We start from the raw sequence: 17,356 nt of genomic DNA, 5'->3' as shown, positions 1-17,356 counted from the left end.
CCAATCAAATTACCAAGGGGATATTTTAAATAATTTGATAAAATAATAACAAAATTTATTTTGAAAATCAAAAGATCTAGAATATCTAGAATATCAAGGGAAATGATGAAAAGAAGTAGGGATGAAGGGAGAATAGCATTTTCAGACTTCAGATTATAATATAAAGCAGTAGTCAAAATCATCTAGTATGAGAGAGAGAAAGAGAGAGAGAGAGAGAGAGAGAGAGAGAGAGAGAGAGAGAGAGAGAGAGAGAGAAATGGAACAGATTAGACAAAGAAAATTCAGAAACAATAGAACTCAATGGTTGATACAGTAAAAAAACATAAATTTCCTAGACATAAACTCCCTATTTGATAAAACCTGCTAGAAAAACTGGAAAGCAATCTGGCAGAAATTGGGTTTAGACCAGCACCTTATACCACATTCCACAACATGTTCTAAATGGATATGCAACGTTGTTTTTAAAAAGCATACTATAAAAAAAATTAGAAGAGAAACAAATCTTAAACCTCTCATAGCTATGGGTGGGGGATGTATTTTTAGCTAAACAAAAGATAGGGGGAAATCCTTGAAACTGAGAAGCTTCTGCATAGATAAAATTAATGCACCTAGGATAAGAAGGGTAGTAGTCAAATGGGATGAAATTGTTGTATCAAATTTCTCTCCTAGAGTTTGGTATCCAAGATTTCAAATGAGCTGGAGAAGGAAATGGCAAACCAGTCCAGTATCTTTGCCAAGAAAACCCTAAATGGGAAGAGTCAGACACAACTGAAAACAACTGAACAATAACAAAGGCACTTTAATACATTTTTGTTGAAATTGAATTAAATTGTACAGGTTAGGAAACTGAAGGCCAGTTAGCTTATATGATTTGATAAATATTATAATGGCAGAGCTAAAACTATGTGACCAATATCACAATGGCAGAGCTAAGGCTAGAAGCCTAGTCTCCAGGTTTGCCCTTACCTCCGGCTCAGCCCCTCAATTACCAGCACTAAATACCACATCTGTCCATGGGACAGAGATCATTTTAAGTAAACAATTATAGGCAAAAATTAGAACTCTAGCCTCAGAATAAAGTCTTCAATACTCATATTTCTATGTAGCCTTTTCCATAGAATATTGGAACTGGAAGAGACCAAGGTCCCTTAATTGAGTTTAGTATTTCCTTACTTCCAGTCCTCAAACCACTGTCCAAGGCAAATTTTCACAGGCCACAAAAATGTTATTAGAGAAGGCCTTTTACTTTTAAAACTTATGAACTTAAAAACCTGACCTCTATATAAACTATATTTAATATGATGTAGTCAGTGTGGACAGTTCTTAACTCATAATGTATCTTTTCATTGGAAAGGGGTTGAGGGGTTGGGGAGTAGGGGAAAGAATCTAGAGGTATAACTAAGGCAGGGTGGCTAGGGCTTTACCTCAAGATACCAAAATTTAGGGGTAACTTAGGTCTCCCAGGGGGTGGAGTGTCAGCCCTGGAATCAGGAAGGCTCATTGTCCTGAGCTCAAATCTGGCCTCAGACACTTACTAGCTGTGTGACCCTGGGCAAGTCACTTAAACTTGTTTTCTTCAGTTTCCTCATCTGTAAAATGAGCTGGAGAAGAAAAGGCAAACCACTCCAGTATCTTTACCAAGAAAACCCCAAATGGGATCATGAAGAGTCAGACACAACTGAAATGACTGAACAACAAAATTTAGAGGGTGCAGAAATTTAATAAATACGCTTCTGCAGCATGTAACAAAATAGGTAATTTACCCTCTTGTTCAACTGAATTTGTATTTTTCCTATATTATTTTCACAACAGAAGTCTGGAAGGTAATTTGAGGGCGCAATTAGTGCTGCTTGCCCCAGGCCTGACTTCTTGCCCCAGGCATCAAAATCATTAGTTATAGTTTTTTAGGAACCACACAATTAGATATTAGGGGTGGCTTGTCGGGTCTGCAGGTTTAGAAGTGATTACCAAAGAACAGAGGATGGAATATATTTACATTTTAGGGTTTTCACAGCTATTTGAATTATTTTCACCCTGTATTTGAAGATTTATTCTATGTATTCCTTGGATCAGTATAAATACTAGTGAAATATAATGATGCCTGGATTAAAGTAGAATTCACTAGTGTGTTCATCCATAGAAATGTTGGAGTTAGTGGGATAAAGCAGAAAAAGCACTGATTCGTAACCAAAAAAACCTAAGTTTGAATCCCAGCTCTACTACCTCTGTCACCTTGAACAAGTCACTTAACATCTTTTCGGTCTCAGTTCCCTCATCTGCAAAATGAAGTTGTTATTAAACCAGATGACTGCCTTCACGCTCTAAATCTGTGATCCTGATCCTGTCAATGAAAGCATGAAACCAGCAAAGCTTTTTTTTTAATGTATTTGAGACAAAGTTCTTGGAATTACAAGATGAATAGATTTATTTTCCCAAAAATATCTTGGATTAAGTGTCATAGGAGTACTTTTTACTAAGTGTAGATTAGTTGAAAAATTATTTGCAGAGGTTTCATATGTCTAATTTCTTTCATAAGAAAGCATTTTAACAATAAAAACATCAAAGCAAGGAAACCAGATGATGTCTGGCCCTGTTCGCCATCTTTTCATCACATCCTTAACAATAAAAACATTCAAGAGCAAGAAAGATTAGCGACAAACTGATCATTTTCCATTTCAAGAATGTTTGGTTATGTGCATACTTTTATACATAACATTTATGTCTTTGTACTTCTTTCTGTGACCTGACTTTGGCCATGCCACAGAGGGCAGAGAGACTGGGGGAGAGGAGAACTGACTAGAATGATGGGAAGTTTACTCACATTTCCAAGTTTTAGAGTCTTCCATGACTTTGATCTTCAAGAGACTTAGAGGAGAAGAAGGGAGCCATTTCTGTCATAGGAGGAAGATGACAGAAAATCCATCTTATGCAGCTACTTGGAGGAGCAGGAACTGGCTGGGGTGTCATAGTGATATGGCCTGCTCTGAGTACCTTATCCCTTGTCCCCCCCTTAAATCCTGGAACTTAGCTGGCCAGTTGCTATTGTGAAAATCGTAAAGTAGGAGCTAAGAAAGACAGCTCAGAGAGTACTGGGAGCTGACTGGTGTGTTAATGAGACCATACAGCAGGAGGGCTGTCTGGGTGCTCTGCTTTTTCTTTCTGGCCATTGAAAGATTTTAGCTCAAAGCCTCTGATTCTCAGATGACACTGGTCGCCTTTCAGCCCAGTGAAAGGAAGAAGAGAGAGAGGGAAAGAGACAAGTGATTTGTCCCTTCCTGGATGCTAAAAGCAGTGGCTTTTGTTATCTTGGCTTTAAACTTTTCAATTCCCATATTATTTCAATTGTTGAATATATACACACATGTGTATACATGCCTGTATATGTGTATATATATATATATATATGTATGTATACATGCAAGTAAACAGATATGCACATGCATGTATATGTGTGCATACATACACATGTATACATAAATGAAAAGTTGGTGACTACCAAAATTTGATTGGTATGATTTAGTAACAGGGGCTCAGGAAGGATTTTGGTAGAAGTTTTGCTTCTAAAGAAAGGAAAGACATTTTTACCAAGCCAATTATGTACTCAACCAGATCAAGTAAATCACTGTAGAGAAGCACCCCCAAAATAGACCTTTGGTATTCAAACTCACTCCAATTCCAGCTTTAGTCCTGACTGTGAAGTCAGTTAGAACATGCTTCCCCACTACATAGAACCATCCCCTCATTCAGTCATAGGCAGAAGCCGGCTGCCCAAAGTTCTTCATGTTGGAGTAAGACTGTCAGGAAACACCAAGCATGTTCTGAGGACTAGGCTCTCATTGGCCAGTCCCCCATTTCACAGGAAGGAGGTGATGATAATCCCACTGGCCTCCAGTCCACACCTGGAGTATGGCATTCAGTTCTGAGAACTACATTTTATAAAGCATACTGATAAGTTCAAAAGCATGCAGAAGAGGTCATCAAGTTCGTGTTCTAGTCAACTCAACAAACATTTATTAAGCACCTACTATGTACAAGGCACTGTTGCCCTGTACTAACTGCTATGGATACAAAGGCAAAGTCTCTACCCTCAAAGAGGTTACATTCAGCTGGCAATAAGCAGCTTGTATACAAGTCAGTAAATACAAATTATATGCAAAATAATCTCCTTGGGGAGAGAATGTTACTAAGTGGGGGAGATCAGGAGAGGCCTGTTGAAGGTAGCACCTGAACTATGCTTCGAAGGAACATAGGAATTCTGTGAGGCAGAAGTGAGGAAGGAGAGCATTCCTGACATGCCAGACCGTTTGTACAAAGACAGAGAGGAAGAAGATGCAAGGTCATGTAAGGAATCCAAACCAAAGGTAGCAATTACAAATAACAGGGATGACAAAAGTAAGAGCTTGGAGGATAAGTCAGGGAGATGTATAAAGCTAGGGGAATTCTATTTACAGGAAGGGAATGTGCTCCCCTTCTTCATCTTCACCCTTCAGAATCATTTTCTGTCAGAGCTCAGCTCCGCCATGGAGCCTTCCCTGATTCCCTCAGTTATTTCTGCATTTCCTTGTATTTACTTATCTCTGTATGTGTTCTACATAATAAAAGTATTCCTCTCTCTCTCTCTTTCTCTCTCCCTCTCTCTCCTTTGTATCTCCAGTGCCAAGCATAGTGCCTTGCACATAGTAGGCACTTAATACATGTTTTTTGCTTTGAGTTGAATAATAGACCTAACCAGACCCTAAGGTCCAGGGAGAATGTTGATAGAACAGTAATTCAGAAAACTTCTGACCATATGCTGGCTGATTGTCCTTTACCTCTATAGTTCTATTGATGCAGTCTAAGATCGCATGACTTTTCAGGCTGCCACATTCTTGACTGTAATTGAGCTTGTGGTCCAATGAAAACCCCATGTCTTTTTCTCTTTTACATGATTGTTGTCTAGCAACATCTTATGCTATAAGTATTTTTTGAACCCAAATATAGGATTTTCTGCTTATCTCTATTGAATTTCTTCCTAGTAGATTTGATCCATTGTTGTAGCCTGTTTGGATCTTCCTGGATCCCAATCATGTCATTCTGTCTGTTCACTTACACCAAGGGTATGCTGGTAAATGTTTAACAACCAGCTCTCTAGGAAAAATGCATATGCTGTACACTTATGAGTTTAATCTGCATCAATAACATTTTCTCCATCACTTTCTAAAGCTTAGAAAATAAGCAATAAATAAATAAATAAGTGAATAAATAAATAAGTAAGTAAATAAAGTCCTGATTTGTAGAGTTTGGTGATTTCTGAGGTACAAATGCTCACGTTGAAAATTTAACAGTTGCCTTTCTTGAGCCAACTTAAGCTGGCTCCAGCACATCCCTGCAGCTGTCTCCTTCTTTTCAATAACAGATTTGATCAACATGTGATTTAAGCCTTCTCTGCACCATTGATATCAACATGGAACAAAATATGGTAAATGACACTAAGGACGTTCTGTGAGTTAAGTTCAATCTATGAATTATTGCTAGTCACTAAAACAGGTTTGAATCTCCCTAACTCTACTGTCATTTAGCCCATATTTCTCTTTCTTGTTCAGAAAACTTCAGAGACTTTGTCGAGCATCCTGTAGACTTCTAAGCAAAGTATACATAGCAAGTGGGGTGGCATAATGGAAAGAACATTGGATTGGGAATCAGAAAATCCAGGTTCTAGTCTCAGTTCTGCCACTAATTTATTTTTTTAGTCATTTTGCCTCTCTGGGCCTCAGATTCCTCACCTAGTTGGATTAGATGATCTCTAAGATTCTATTTTCTAAGGTCTATCACAGGGGTGGGGAACTGCAGCCTTGAGGCCACATGTGACTGAATCCAAAACTTCAAAGAATAAATCCCCTTAATAAAAGGATAGACTCTATTCTAATGTACTAAGTTCTGGTTCTAGTTCTAACATTTTTTGTTTTAAGGTCCCTTCCATCTAACAATCAGATAATCTAACAGCTGAGATTTTATCAACCAGTATAGGAAAATATGGAACTATAAAATGGTTAGCCACATTTCCCTTGAATGAAGAATGAAATAGTTGAAGTCACTGGAAATTCTGGAACCCAGGGTTCTCTTCTTTTCACTAGATTGATGAGCTGTTATTTAAACTATGGCTATGGTGAAATAGTCTGTCCCTGCCTTGAATTTCCTCCAGAATGGTTAGTCAGGCAGTTAGTAAACAAGCATTTTATTAAGCACTTAATAGGTACTGACTGTGCTAAGCACTAGAGACACAAGGAAAGGTACTTGATCAGTCCACACTCCTTAGCTATCATCATAAATCTCTCTGCCCTTTCATGGCTAAACTGCTGGAGAAAACCATCCACAACCAGTGCTTCTACTTCCTTTCCTCTCACTCTTCTTAACGCCCTGCAGTCTGGCTTCTTACTTCATCATTCAACTGAAACTGCTCAATGATCTCTTAATTGCCAAATCCAATATCTGTTTCTCAATCCTCATCCTTTATGAGCTCTCTGTAGCCTTTGACACTGTCCACCTCCCTCTTCTCCTTGATGCTCTCTTCTCTCTAGGCTTTGCTGTCACTGCTCTCTCTTGATTCTCCTCTTCTCTGATTGCTTCTTCTCAGTCGCCTTTGCTAGATCTTCATCTAAGTCAGGCCATTAACCTTAGGTGCCCCCAAGGGTATGTTCTGAGCCCTCTTTTCCTCTCTTTCGTTACTATTTTGCTTGTTGATAACCCATGGGATTCGAATATCATCTCTATGAAGATGAGTTTCAGATACATTTATCCAGCCCTAACCTTTCTCTTGACCTCCATTCTCACATCTTCAACTGCCTATTGGACATCTCAAACTCAATATCCCATAGATATCTTAAATTCAACATATCCAAAACTGACCTCAGTATCTTTCCCAATATACCTTCCCCTCTTCCTAAATTCCCTAAAACTATTGAAGATACCACTATATTCCTAGTCACCCAGACTCTCACCATTGGGATGATTCTCATCTCCTCTCTCTCTTTCTCATCTCACCCCCTAGTCCTGTCATTTTTTAACTTTGCACATCTCTACTCTTTTCCTAATACTGCCACCACCCTGGCACAGGCTCACATCACTTCATGCCTATAGTACTGCAATTGTCTACTGGTTAGCACCCCTGCCTCAAGTCTCTCCCTACTCCAATCAATCCCCCACTCAGCTTGATCTTCCTAAAGTGCAGATCTGTCACTTCTCTATTCAGTATACTCCAGTAGCTCCCTATTACCTTCAGGATCAAAGACAAAATCCTTCATTTGGTTCTTAAAGCCCTTCATAACCATAACCCTTCCTACCTTTCCAGTGTTTTTATGCTTTTCTCTCCTCCACATATTATGTTATCCAGTGACACTGGACTCCTTACTATTCCTCACATGAGACATTTTATGTCCCAATTCCAGGTGTTTTCACTGGTTGTCCCACTTGTCTGGAATCTTTTTCCTCCTCATTTCTCCCTTCTAGCTTCCTTCAAGTCTCAGCTAAAATCTGACCTCCTGCAAGAAGATCAAGACCAGCCTACCTTAATGCTAGTATCTTTGTTTTGAGATTGTTTCCAATTTATCTCATAGATCATGTTTGTACAGTTATTTGTATGTTGTTTCTCCCGTTACGTTGTGAGCTCTTTGAGAACAGTGTTTTTGCCTTATTTTGCATCCCAAGCATTTAACACAGTGCTTAGCATATTTGTTGTTGTTCAGTCATTCAGTCAGTTCTTACTCTTTGTGACCCCCTGGACCACAGCATGCCAGGCCCTTCTATACTCCACCATCCCCTGAAGTTTGTCCATGCTCATGTTCATTGTTTTCATGGCACTGTCTATCCATCTCATCTTCTGCCATCCCCTTCTCCTTTTCCTTTCAATCTTTCCCAACATCAAGGTCTTTTCCAATGTGTCCTCTATTCTCATTATGTGGCCAAAGGCACATAATGTTTGTGGGTGTGGCAAAAACCTCTGCCCTTGATCAGCCGACCTTGTAATGGGGGAGAAAACATATAAACAACTCTGCACATACGAGACACGTACAGTTACACAGAATAGAGAGAATGGAATCTCAGAGGGAAGACACTAGAAATGAGGGTGGGAGGGTATTGGGAAACATCGACCGAAGATGAGATTTGAGTTTAATCTTGAAAGAATCCAAGGAAGCCAGAAGGTGGAGGTGATGGGGAAGAGCATTTAAGACATGGAGGACAGCCAGTGAGAAGACCGAGTAGAAGAAAGCATCCGAGAAGAGAGATAAATGCAGATGTTGCTGGATCATCAGGAGTGTCAATTGGAATAAAGTGGGAGAAAATTAGAAGGATAAGAAGGGCCCAGATTGTGGAGGACTTTGAAGGCCAAACCGAGCATTTTATATTTGTTCCTGGACGTAACAAGGAGCAACTGAAGTTTATTGAGTGGGGAGGTAACTTGGTCAGACCTGTATTTTAGGAAGAGCAATTTGGTAGCTGAGTAGAGAATGAATCAAAGTGAAGAGAAATATCTGTCAGGGAGACCAACCAGAAAGCTATTGTCAATAGTCTAGACATGAGATGATGAGAGCCTGTACCAGGGTGATGGCTGTATTGGGGGTGGCACAGAGGGGACATTTAGCATCAGAGATTTAGAGCTGGAAAGGATCTTGGAGATCATCTAGTCTAATCCTTTCATTTTGCCAATAAGGAAACTGAAGCCTAGAGAGAAATTACTTAGCCAAGATCAAACACTAAGTAACCGATGTGGTCTGGTTTTTCATGATTATCACCATTCCTGGTTTTCCTGGAGAACTCGACAAAGAGGTTTGGATTAAGGCAGATGCAGCCTTACCCAGAGACAGAGTAAGTCACTGTCTCTGCCTCTGTGGTATGATTTGAAGGGCACTAGAAATATTCCTCTCTCCAGACTTCTCACTCCAACAGCTCCTGTATCAACCTGTGATTATACCTGAAATTTTGCCCTTAGGAGCTGATACCTTTGGCTTAAGCCATTTCTTTTTCTATAAAATGAAGATGATAATAACAATTATATATACATATATACACACACACACACACACACACACACACACACACACATATACACACACACACACACACACACACACACACACACACACACACACACACACACACACATATATATATTCCTTTCCATGTTATTGTGGAGAAAGTGCTTTGACAATGTTGAAGTGTTATAGAGACATGAGTTCCTATTGTTATTTTATTTTTGGAGGCAATCAGGATTAAGTGACTCCCCCAGGTTCACAAAGCTAGTAAGTTCCGAGGTCGGGATTTGAACTCAGATCCTCCAGACTTCAGGGCCAGTGCTCCATCCACTGCCCCACCTCTTATTATTATTGACACTGTTAAAATACAAACACTCCCAGAGAACTAACCATTAACCCATTATTAGCCACTAGTACCTCAGGATGAATGAGGCTGTCGGATCATTTCCAAAGACTAAGAGCAGGAAAAATTCCCTAGGAGAATGGAGTGGGGGTTAGGGATGAAAGGCAGAGTATGGAGCCAAGTACAGAGAAATACAGAGAATGTACTGAATGTAATCTCCTTGAAATCAGAGACTGTTTTTTCTTTTGGTTTTTGTATCCTCTTACCACAGTGCCTGGCATATACTAGGTACTTGTTAGATTGTCATGGATAGGAACATCCCAGTAGGGTAGGCTAGGGTGGGGTAGCTCAGAAGGGCCTTGGGGCAACCAGAAGGCATGATGAGAACACTTTGGGGGCAGTGCCCTGAAGGTGTTCTGGGGAAGGACAGGTGTGCAGTTTTGCCCAAGACCCACACTAGGGTTGGGTGTGTGGGTGTGAGGCCATTACCACTCCTAATACTGATTGCCTGAGATTAGTCACTGACCCACTTCTCCCAGGACCCAGGCTGAATGAGACACTCCTTCCACTGTGGAGGATAAAACCCTTCAGGGTTCCAAGTAACTGAATGGTCCACAAACTCTTAAACAACGTGGGATATACATGCATGAAAGCAGGCATTCCATTCCTTTGAGTGGTAGTGGACTGATTGAAATGCGCCATGAGGAATGTTGGACCTTGAAAAATTCTTCAGGTCATTTTTCCACACTTGCAGAACTACTATTCTAATTAGTCACAATAATAATCTCTGGTCTATGAGAAGAAAGAGAAGCAAGATCTTGGCCCAGTGCTGAAAACTAGCCAGTGGGACATAGTGGGAAAAGCAATCAAGACCAACCTCTGATTCTTAATAGTCATTGGAACCTGGTCGGGGAGGAGGGGGCACAAAATACTGGAGTTGGAAGAGAACTTAGTTTTGGAGTCCAACCCAACCCAACTGAGACCCTGAAAGGTAAGTTGAAGTGACTTGCCTAAGATATCTGAGCTAGTAAGAGACAAAGTCAGGATTCCAAGTGCAGTGGTATTTCCATTATACCAAACTTTATCTCTCTGAACCTCAGGTTCCTCATCTGTAAAATGGGCACAATAATACTCACACAACCAACCTCACAGTGTTACTTGTGAGAATAGCAAACTTAATGTAATCTAATCCAATCCAACGTATTGATTACGTGCCTACAGTGTGCAAAGCATTGTACAAAGGCAAGGTGGGGAACCTGCAACCTAGAGGCCACATATGGCCCTCTAGGTCCTCAAGTGCAGCCCTTTGACTGAACCCAAACTTCACAGAATACATCCCCTTAATAAAAAGGATCTGTAAAACTTGCACTCAGTCAAAAGGCCACATCCAAGACAAATCCAAAGACCAAAAAAAAAAAAAACAACCCAGCAGCTGCCCTCAGGAAGTTTACATTCTATTGGGGGTACAAGATGCAAATAGAAAAGATTGTACAAGATAATTTGGGGAGAGAGGAGAGTTAGTTAGAGGGCTGCAGGAAAGCTTCCATTTGGAGGTAGGACATAAACTGAGACTTGAATGAAACTAGAGATTATAAAACACAAAATAAATGGGAGCTACTTTTAAGTCTGGGAGTTCAAAGATATATTTCCTGTGCCAGAATGTGCTCTCTTCTTCTCTGTCTGTCTGTCTCTGTTTCTTTCTGTGTGTCTCTTTCTCTGCCTCTCTCTGTCTCTCTGTCTCTCTGTCTCTGCCTCTCTCTGTCTCTCTGTCTCTCTCATTTATGATAAGGGAATCAACAGGCTGATGCAGATAGTGACTTTACCCTATTTGTATTTATACAGGTGCGTTCAGCTCTGCTACATGTAGGGAAACAAAGAGGCAGGGAAGGCTTAGGTGCTGTCCTATAATTAATGCTGCCTCAGATCAGCGTTTGTGGCTGCTTCTGAGCCCCACATTAGGACCTTCATCAACCCTGGGCTAGACATTAGCAGCAAAACGCCGGTGGCCTTTACCTTGGGAATCAGAAGCTGGACCCATCCGTTCCTCTCATGTAATGGGAAAGATTTGGAATTTGGAATTCCAAACACCTAAATTCAAGTGTGACTCTGTCATTTACCAGCTATAGTCTAATTTCTCTGGGCCTCAACCTTTCTCCTCTGTAGAATGTGAACATCAGTGTTTACTCCTTGTGAATCTATGGTTCTTTTCCTTCTTCATCAGAGTGGGGCGAGAAAGAGAGAATTCCTGTTAATCTCCTATACAGGGTGCTAATAAAATTGAGCTAATAGCTACTGCATTCTCAGAAACCCCAAACATTATTCAAAGTAAGAAGAAACTTATTCATTTTTTCAGTTACATAAGATTTAGAGCTGGAAGAGACCTTATTGAGTGTCTAGTCCAATGCCTTTATTTTACAAAGGAGATAAGTAAATCCCACGAGATGAAACAGCAGCCATGTTAAAACCAGTAGGAAGTGGCAGAGCAAGGATTCGAACCTAGGTCTTTCAACCCGAAATCTGATATTCAGTCTATTATACCTTTTTCCCTTTTAAGTGGAAGAGGAGTGGGGGAGCAGGAATAAGAAGTCTTGGTCTGGGTTGTTTATGGTTTTTAGGTTGTCATTTCAAAGCTGATTTGGAAAATTGTAAAATCTTTTATTTAGCAGCGGGTCCTTCGCAGGAAGTCACCAAGCTTACTTCTTCTTTAAAACTCTGCCTTATTGTTGGGCTCATGCACCCCATTCTCACCTCCACTTTTCAGAATCCTCATCTCCTTTCAAGGTTGTGCTCAGAAGCCATCTTCTTGGTGAAGCCTTCTCTTGTCTCGTTCAGCACCCTCTACCCCCTTAGGACTCTTTCCCTCAAATATTCCTAGATCTCTATGTCTGGATCCCTCCCTTTATCCCTTCACCCTCTTTGTATTCACTAATTGAGTAAATACTCTATCTCTGCTTGAGCCCCATTCCACCCCTGTCCCCAGTGGAATGTAGCCTCCTTGAGAGCTAGGACTGTTTTTCTTTTTTGACTTTGTACCTCCAATGTCTAAAACAGTGCCTATTTATTAACTTTATATTTAAGCTATATCATATATGTACATGTATATATTTCTATGTACTTGTCTCTTCATTAGGATGAGATCTCATTGAGAACAGGGATCATTTATTCTTTGTACTTGTATCACTAGTTACTGGCACAGTGACTGGCTCCTAGTTGCCAACAACAAATAAATAATTGTTGATTGATTGATTACACACAGTAGGCACTTAATGAATGCTTATTAAACTTAATATAATTGCTTAAACATTAATAAGTGACAGGAACTGAGTTATTAGTATTTTTCAGGCTTGGCTCCTGTGTGGTCTCTCCAGTGATGCCCAGCTGTGATGCTCATTCCACTCCTGGATGAGGTAAAAATGGCGTTTCCCACCTTTCATCTTCATCCTCTTAAAGGACCTGGCCAAAAGCCTCACCACACATGTGTGAGCTGCTCTGTTTTTATAGGCACTCCCAAGCCTCAGATGCAAACCGTGCCTGCTTCCTCCTCTGACATTTAAGGGTATAGGCCTCAGACCTTTGCCACTGACTTAAGAAAGTCAAAGCTACTTTTCTACCCCTTCTCCAGATTCCCCAGCCACCCATGAGGGCCTGCACATCTTCCCCAATATGCTGCCCAAGGAGCTTTTGAAGGCAAAGGTGATACCTTGGACAAATGTGCTGATTGCTCAGTGTTTTCTTTGGTAGCTCTAATCTTGAAAATGAAATGGAAATCACACAGGGCCCAGAGCCTATTTAGCCATAGGGTTTGAATCCAGCATATAACCTATCTATAGGCCAACTGGCTATCCTTTTCTGGGCCTCAGCTCTCTCATCTGAAAAATGGGAATCATCACACCTGCAGCGCCTTCTTTATAGGCTTGGCATGAAGAGGATATTTTGTAAACCATAAAGCACGTAAGGAAATGGGGGGGGAGGGGAGCTGACTCTTTTCCTCCCCAAGTGTGTGGTGCTGTTGAACCTCTAGGTGCAAGGCTATGAACACCCCTCCCTCCTTTGAAAAAACAGTATGTGAGAGGCAAGGAGAAAGAATTCCTGCCATTACTCAGTCCTATACTGCTCTCCATCCATCCTCTTTTCAATTCAGCTAAGTATGGCAAACTTTTATGAATGTGTTGTGTCTTGGGAATACAAAGTTTAGCTAAGACAGAATCCACCAAATTCTTCCCACTTTATCGCCCATTCAAATACCTCTGCCTCCATGACACTACCCCCCCCGCTATTCAATGCCCACTATGCTCCATTCTTTGACCCTCCCTCCCCACCAACATATTTTCATTTTTTTACCTCTCTCATTGCTATGTGATCCTGTCCTGTCTTGACTGATCTAATTTCCTGTTTAAAGATGTCTTGCCTCCTCTCCCCATTCAGACTCACAGGCAGAGCCATGGTGGCAAGAACATTGGATGCAGGATCAGAAGAACTGTGTTCAAATTTCTGTTCTGCTACCTGCTCTATGTGGAGTCTTCCCTTTCTGGGACTCTGTTTCCTCCTCCATAAAATGAGGTGATGAATCTCTTCCAAGTTAAACTACTACATGCTTCTCTTATATGATCTAGCTAAGAGGCAAGTTCTCAACAACAACAATAACAACAACATTCCTTGAACAGCCAGCTTCCTCTTCCCCCTCTACCCTTCATTGATGCTCTATTCCCGTCATATCAACACAGCACTCTGTAATTGGGTCAAATTAGTATTTATTGGTTTTAGAATCAGCCTAATCATTGGCGCAAGGTTCCAAAGCTTTCAAGTAGGTGACAATAAGAAATAGGCCATGCAGAACACATAGGAGGAGTAGGAAAGAAGATAATCTAGACATAGCTTTGGGGACCCCCTAGAGAACCACACCACTGGGAGACTTCTGAAATATTCCCAGTCAGTGCATAGTTTAGCATAGACTTTCAGTAGTGACCCCTGAAGGCTTAGTATAACTATCTCTAGCAGTTGGGGATTGGGGACTACAGTCCCTTCCACAAAGAGTGGATTTCTAGCCCCCTGTTAGATGCAGCTTTCTAGTTGTTAAGTTTTTGCAACAGAGAACAAGATGACAAGAGAAGGAAGCCATCCACTTAGGGACTACTTCTGTAAGGAATGCAGGCCTACTCTCCCTCACCAATGCATTATTCATCGAAACCTTTGTTCCTTCCCTCCCACCCCACAACTATAGGAACAGATTTGAGCCCTGCAAGAAGGAAGAAGAGGATTGGTTCCAGAAGGTTGGTCAATTACAACTCCTACTGGGGCTGTGTTCTACCCTCCTCCCCCTCACCTCTCTGGCAGTCCCCCAGATCATATTTTTTGGTGTTAATAAAGAGAACCTCTTCAATTTTCAGAGATCTCTTCTATGAGCTCCAGATCAAACTCATCTTCCAGGGAACCTCCAACAGGCAGAAGGCGGAACTTCTTTCCTCTCAGGGTACAGGTGCGGTGCTTGAAGTCCAAGATGGCACCGTGATCTTGGAGTACATCGGTCCCAATGATGGCTTCTTCTGTGCTTGCATTGGCCACCAAGAATTCAGCCTCCATCTCAAGCTTCCCCAGGGTCACTGTAGTGTCCCAGATGCCCAAGATCTTCATCTCACCCCCGTTGGCCACTTTGACCACATTTTCAAAGGGTCGGAGGGTGTCCAAGTCTCCATCAGTGGCCTGCTCCCACAAGTCTGGATGAACCACTGACACCTGAGCTCCAGAGTCCACTAGGAACCTCACAGGAATACCCTCAATTTTCCCTTTGAGGTAATATCCCTTGCCCATACTGTTGGCAAATACAATCACCTTGGGGCCGTGAGGTTGCCTGTGCTCAATGTCAGAACGGAAGGCTTCAGCCAGGGCATCTTTCACAGCCTGGCAGTCACCTTTGGCCTCTGGGCTAAGTCCTGTGTACACATCCAGGGCTTCTCCTTTGAGAGACTCAATCAGGAACTTCATCTGAGTAGAATCATCCCAGTTGTTGAGGTCACTAATGACATTAAATTGGTGTAGCCATCGGTCCACATTTAGATTGTGTCCATCAAAGGACTCAGGGATGAAGGCATGAGTCTTCCCCTCCCTACCTCCGGTTCTTCTTCCAGCCATGATACCACTCTCCACTGGTCTTCCGTGCACAACCCACACAAGGCAGATTAACCCGCAGAGCAGGACAGGAGCAATCACGGTGGTGTCCACGGCAAGTCTCGGGAATAACAGGGACAACCCTTCAGCAGCCTGAAGAGTTGGAGCTTCTGGATCTCTGGTAAACAGAAGGTGACCCTGGTGTCCTCTTGGGCTTCTCAGAACATTGAGCAGCTAGTGACCGACTGCTTCTCCTCTTCAGCTGCTCTGTGCTGGCTGAGGTTTCTGGAACAAAGCTTTCCTTCTGCAGCAGGCTGTGCCTTTTTGATTCCTAACGTACCACCTGAGGCTACCCAGTTTTTCTTTGTTGTGTGAGGCTCCACCCCCTCATTGCCCCACCCCGTGTGGAGCATCCTGACAGACTAGCAGGGTAAGTGCCCCACCTTTGCTACATCTATCCCAGAGACCCAACAGCATCTGTGCCATTGGGTTGGAAGAAAGAGCACCCAGGGTTACCAGGGACCCTCCCCCCCATCTCACTCAGTCACCCTCCCCAGCACATACCCAAGAATAACAGATTGGGAAATGGAGGAAGTCTTGAAAGTCAAGTGTACATCAGGTGTATATTGTTGAGCATGTTATAGTGGAGATCCCTGCATGCATGGTTTGGAAGAGATGGTCTTCAGTCCCTTCCAACTCTCAAATAGTCAGGGGATGTGAAAGAAAGACACTCCCCACTCCCCCCACCCCAGCCACTAGAAAAAAGCAGATGGCTGTCCACCTGAAGGCACTTTAATATGGTCCAAGATTGAAGAAAAGTACAGGGACCCAACCAAGGAGGGAATTTAACTATGCCCAAGGTCTCACAGGTAGCAGAGCTGGGATGTGTTGTCTTACTACCACATCATGATAATTCTGGGGGAGAGGGTCAAGAGCCAAGAATACACATAAAAGGAGTTCAACTATATGCTTAGGTCTTTTTCTTAACATGAAAATAAGAGCATTTATAGGGTTTTTCTTTTACAATAGAAATGTGCCCATTTAAGCGTATACACACACACACACACACACACACACACACAGACCTTGACTTATGGTCTTGTTATTGGGCCAAACAATGAGTATTTGACAGACCAAAGCAGAACAAAACAAAAGACAAAAAAAAACAACGAAAACATTTCCCTCACATACTACACGACAACAGATTAATGACGTTTTTCTTACTTAGCTTTTTGCCTGCTACTGAAAGCCTAGCTCTGGCCAAGCTCCCTCCTATTCCCTCCCTATCCACCAGGCTGCACCTCTGCTTGGGAATGAGAAAGGGGTTCTCCAGGACACCACACTCTTGTATCCAAACCCCAGAGTTTCTTCTCCAGCTCCATAGTAACCATGGAAGCCTTGATCTACTCCCCTTGTCCTTTCTGTTCCTTATAATCACCTTCCTCTACCCCCACCTTACAGTAATATTTGTAGAAAGACCTAAGGAGTATCTTTCCCTTCTCCCTCCACCCCCAAAAGCAATATCAAACTACGGTGAAAATTGAAATTCTGGCTCCCATAACAAGCTGTCAAGGGACCATGTCTCCATGGCATGTCTTAGAAACAGGCAGCGTATTAGAATGGAAAGAAGACATGGTCTTATGGTCAGTTAGAACATGGCTCTTTCAATGCAGCTCTGGGTCTTATATGCATGTTCATAGGATCATAGACCTTGACCTGGAAGCATCCTTAGAATCTACATAATCCAAGCTCCTCATTTCACAGGTGAGGAAACTGAGCTCCTCTATGTTCCCTCTCAACTTTAAGTTATCCTATCCCAAATCTCCCTGACAATTCAGTGATCACTTTTCAGGGATGCTATAGAAGAATTGTTGCTTAAGTCCTGTGGTCTCTGAATCCC

The 17,356-nt window shown here is 41.9% G+C and overlaps 1 protein-coding gene across 1 annotated transcript; it reads right to left on the bottom strand.

The window, feature by feature from the left end:
- Positions 1-14,085: 14,085 nt before the first annotated feature.
- Positions 14,086-15,765, bottom strand: ASPRV1 (aspartic peptidase retroviral like 1). Its single transcript, XM_020985319.2, has one exon. It carries the CDS (start codon positions 15,478-15,480, stop codon positions 14,728-14,730), a length of 753 nt encoding a protein of 250 aa, XP_020840978.1. The 5' UTR covers positions 15,481-15,765; the 3' UTR covers positions 14,086-14,727.
- Positions 15,766-17,356: the final 1,591 nt, after the last annotated feature.

Source organism: Phascolarctos cinereus, unplaced genomic scaffold (genome assembly GCF_003287225.1).
Source record: "Phascolarctos cinereus isolate Bilbo 61053 unplaced genomic scaffold, phaCin_HiC Scaffold_2;HRSCAF=192, whole genome shotgun sequence".
Classification (NCBI taxonomy): domain Eukaryota; kingdom Metazoa; phylum Chordata; class Mammalia; order Diprotodontia; family Phascolarctidae; genus Phascolarctos; species Phascolarctos cinereus.
Note: the sequence above shows the minus strand (reverse complement) of the source record. Positions and strands in the feature narration are given on the sequence as shown.

Coding starts and splice junctions, on each gene's coding strand:
- ASPRV1 (XM_020985319.2), bottom strand. CDS start 15,480: ATGGCTGGAAGAAGAACCGGAGGTAGGGAGGGGAAGACTCATGCCTTC.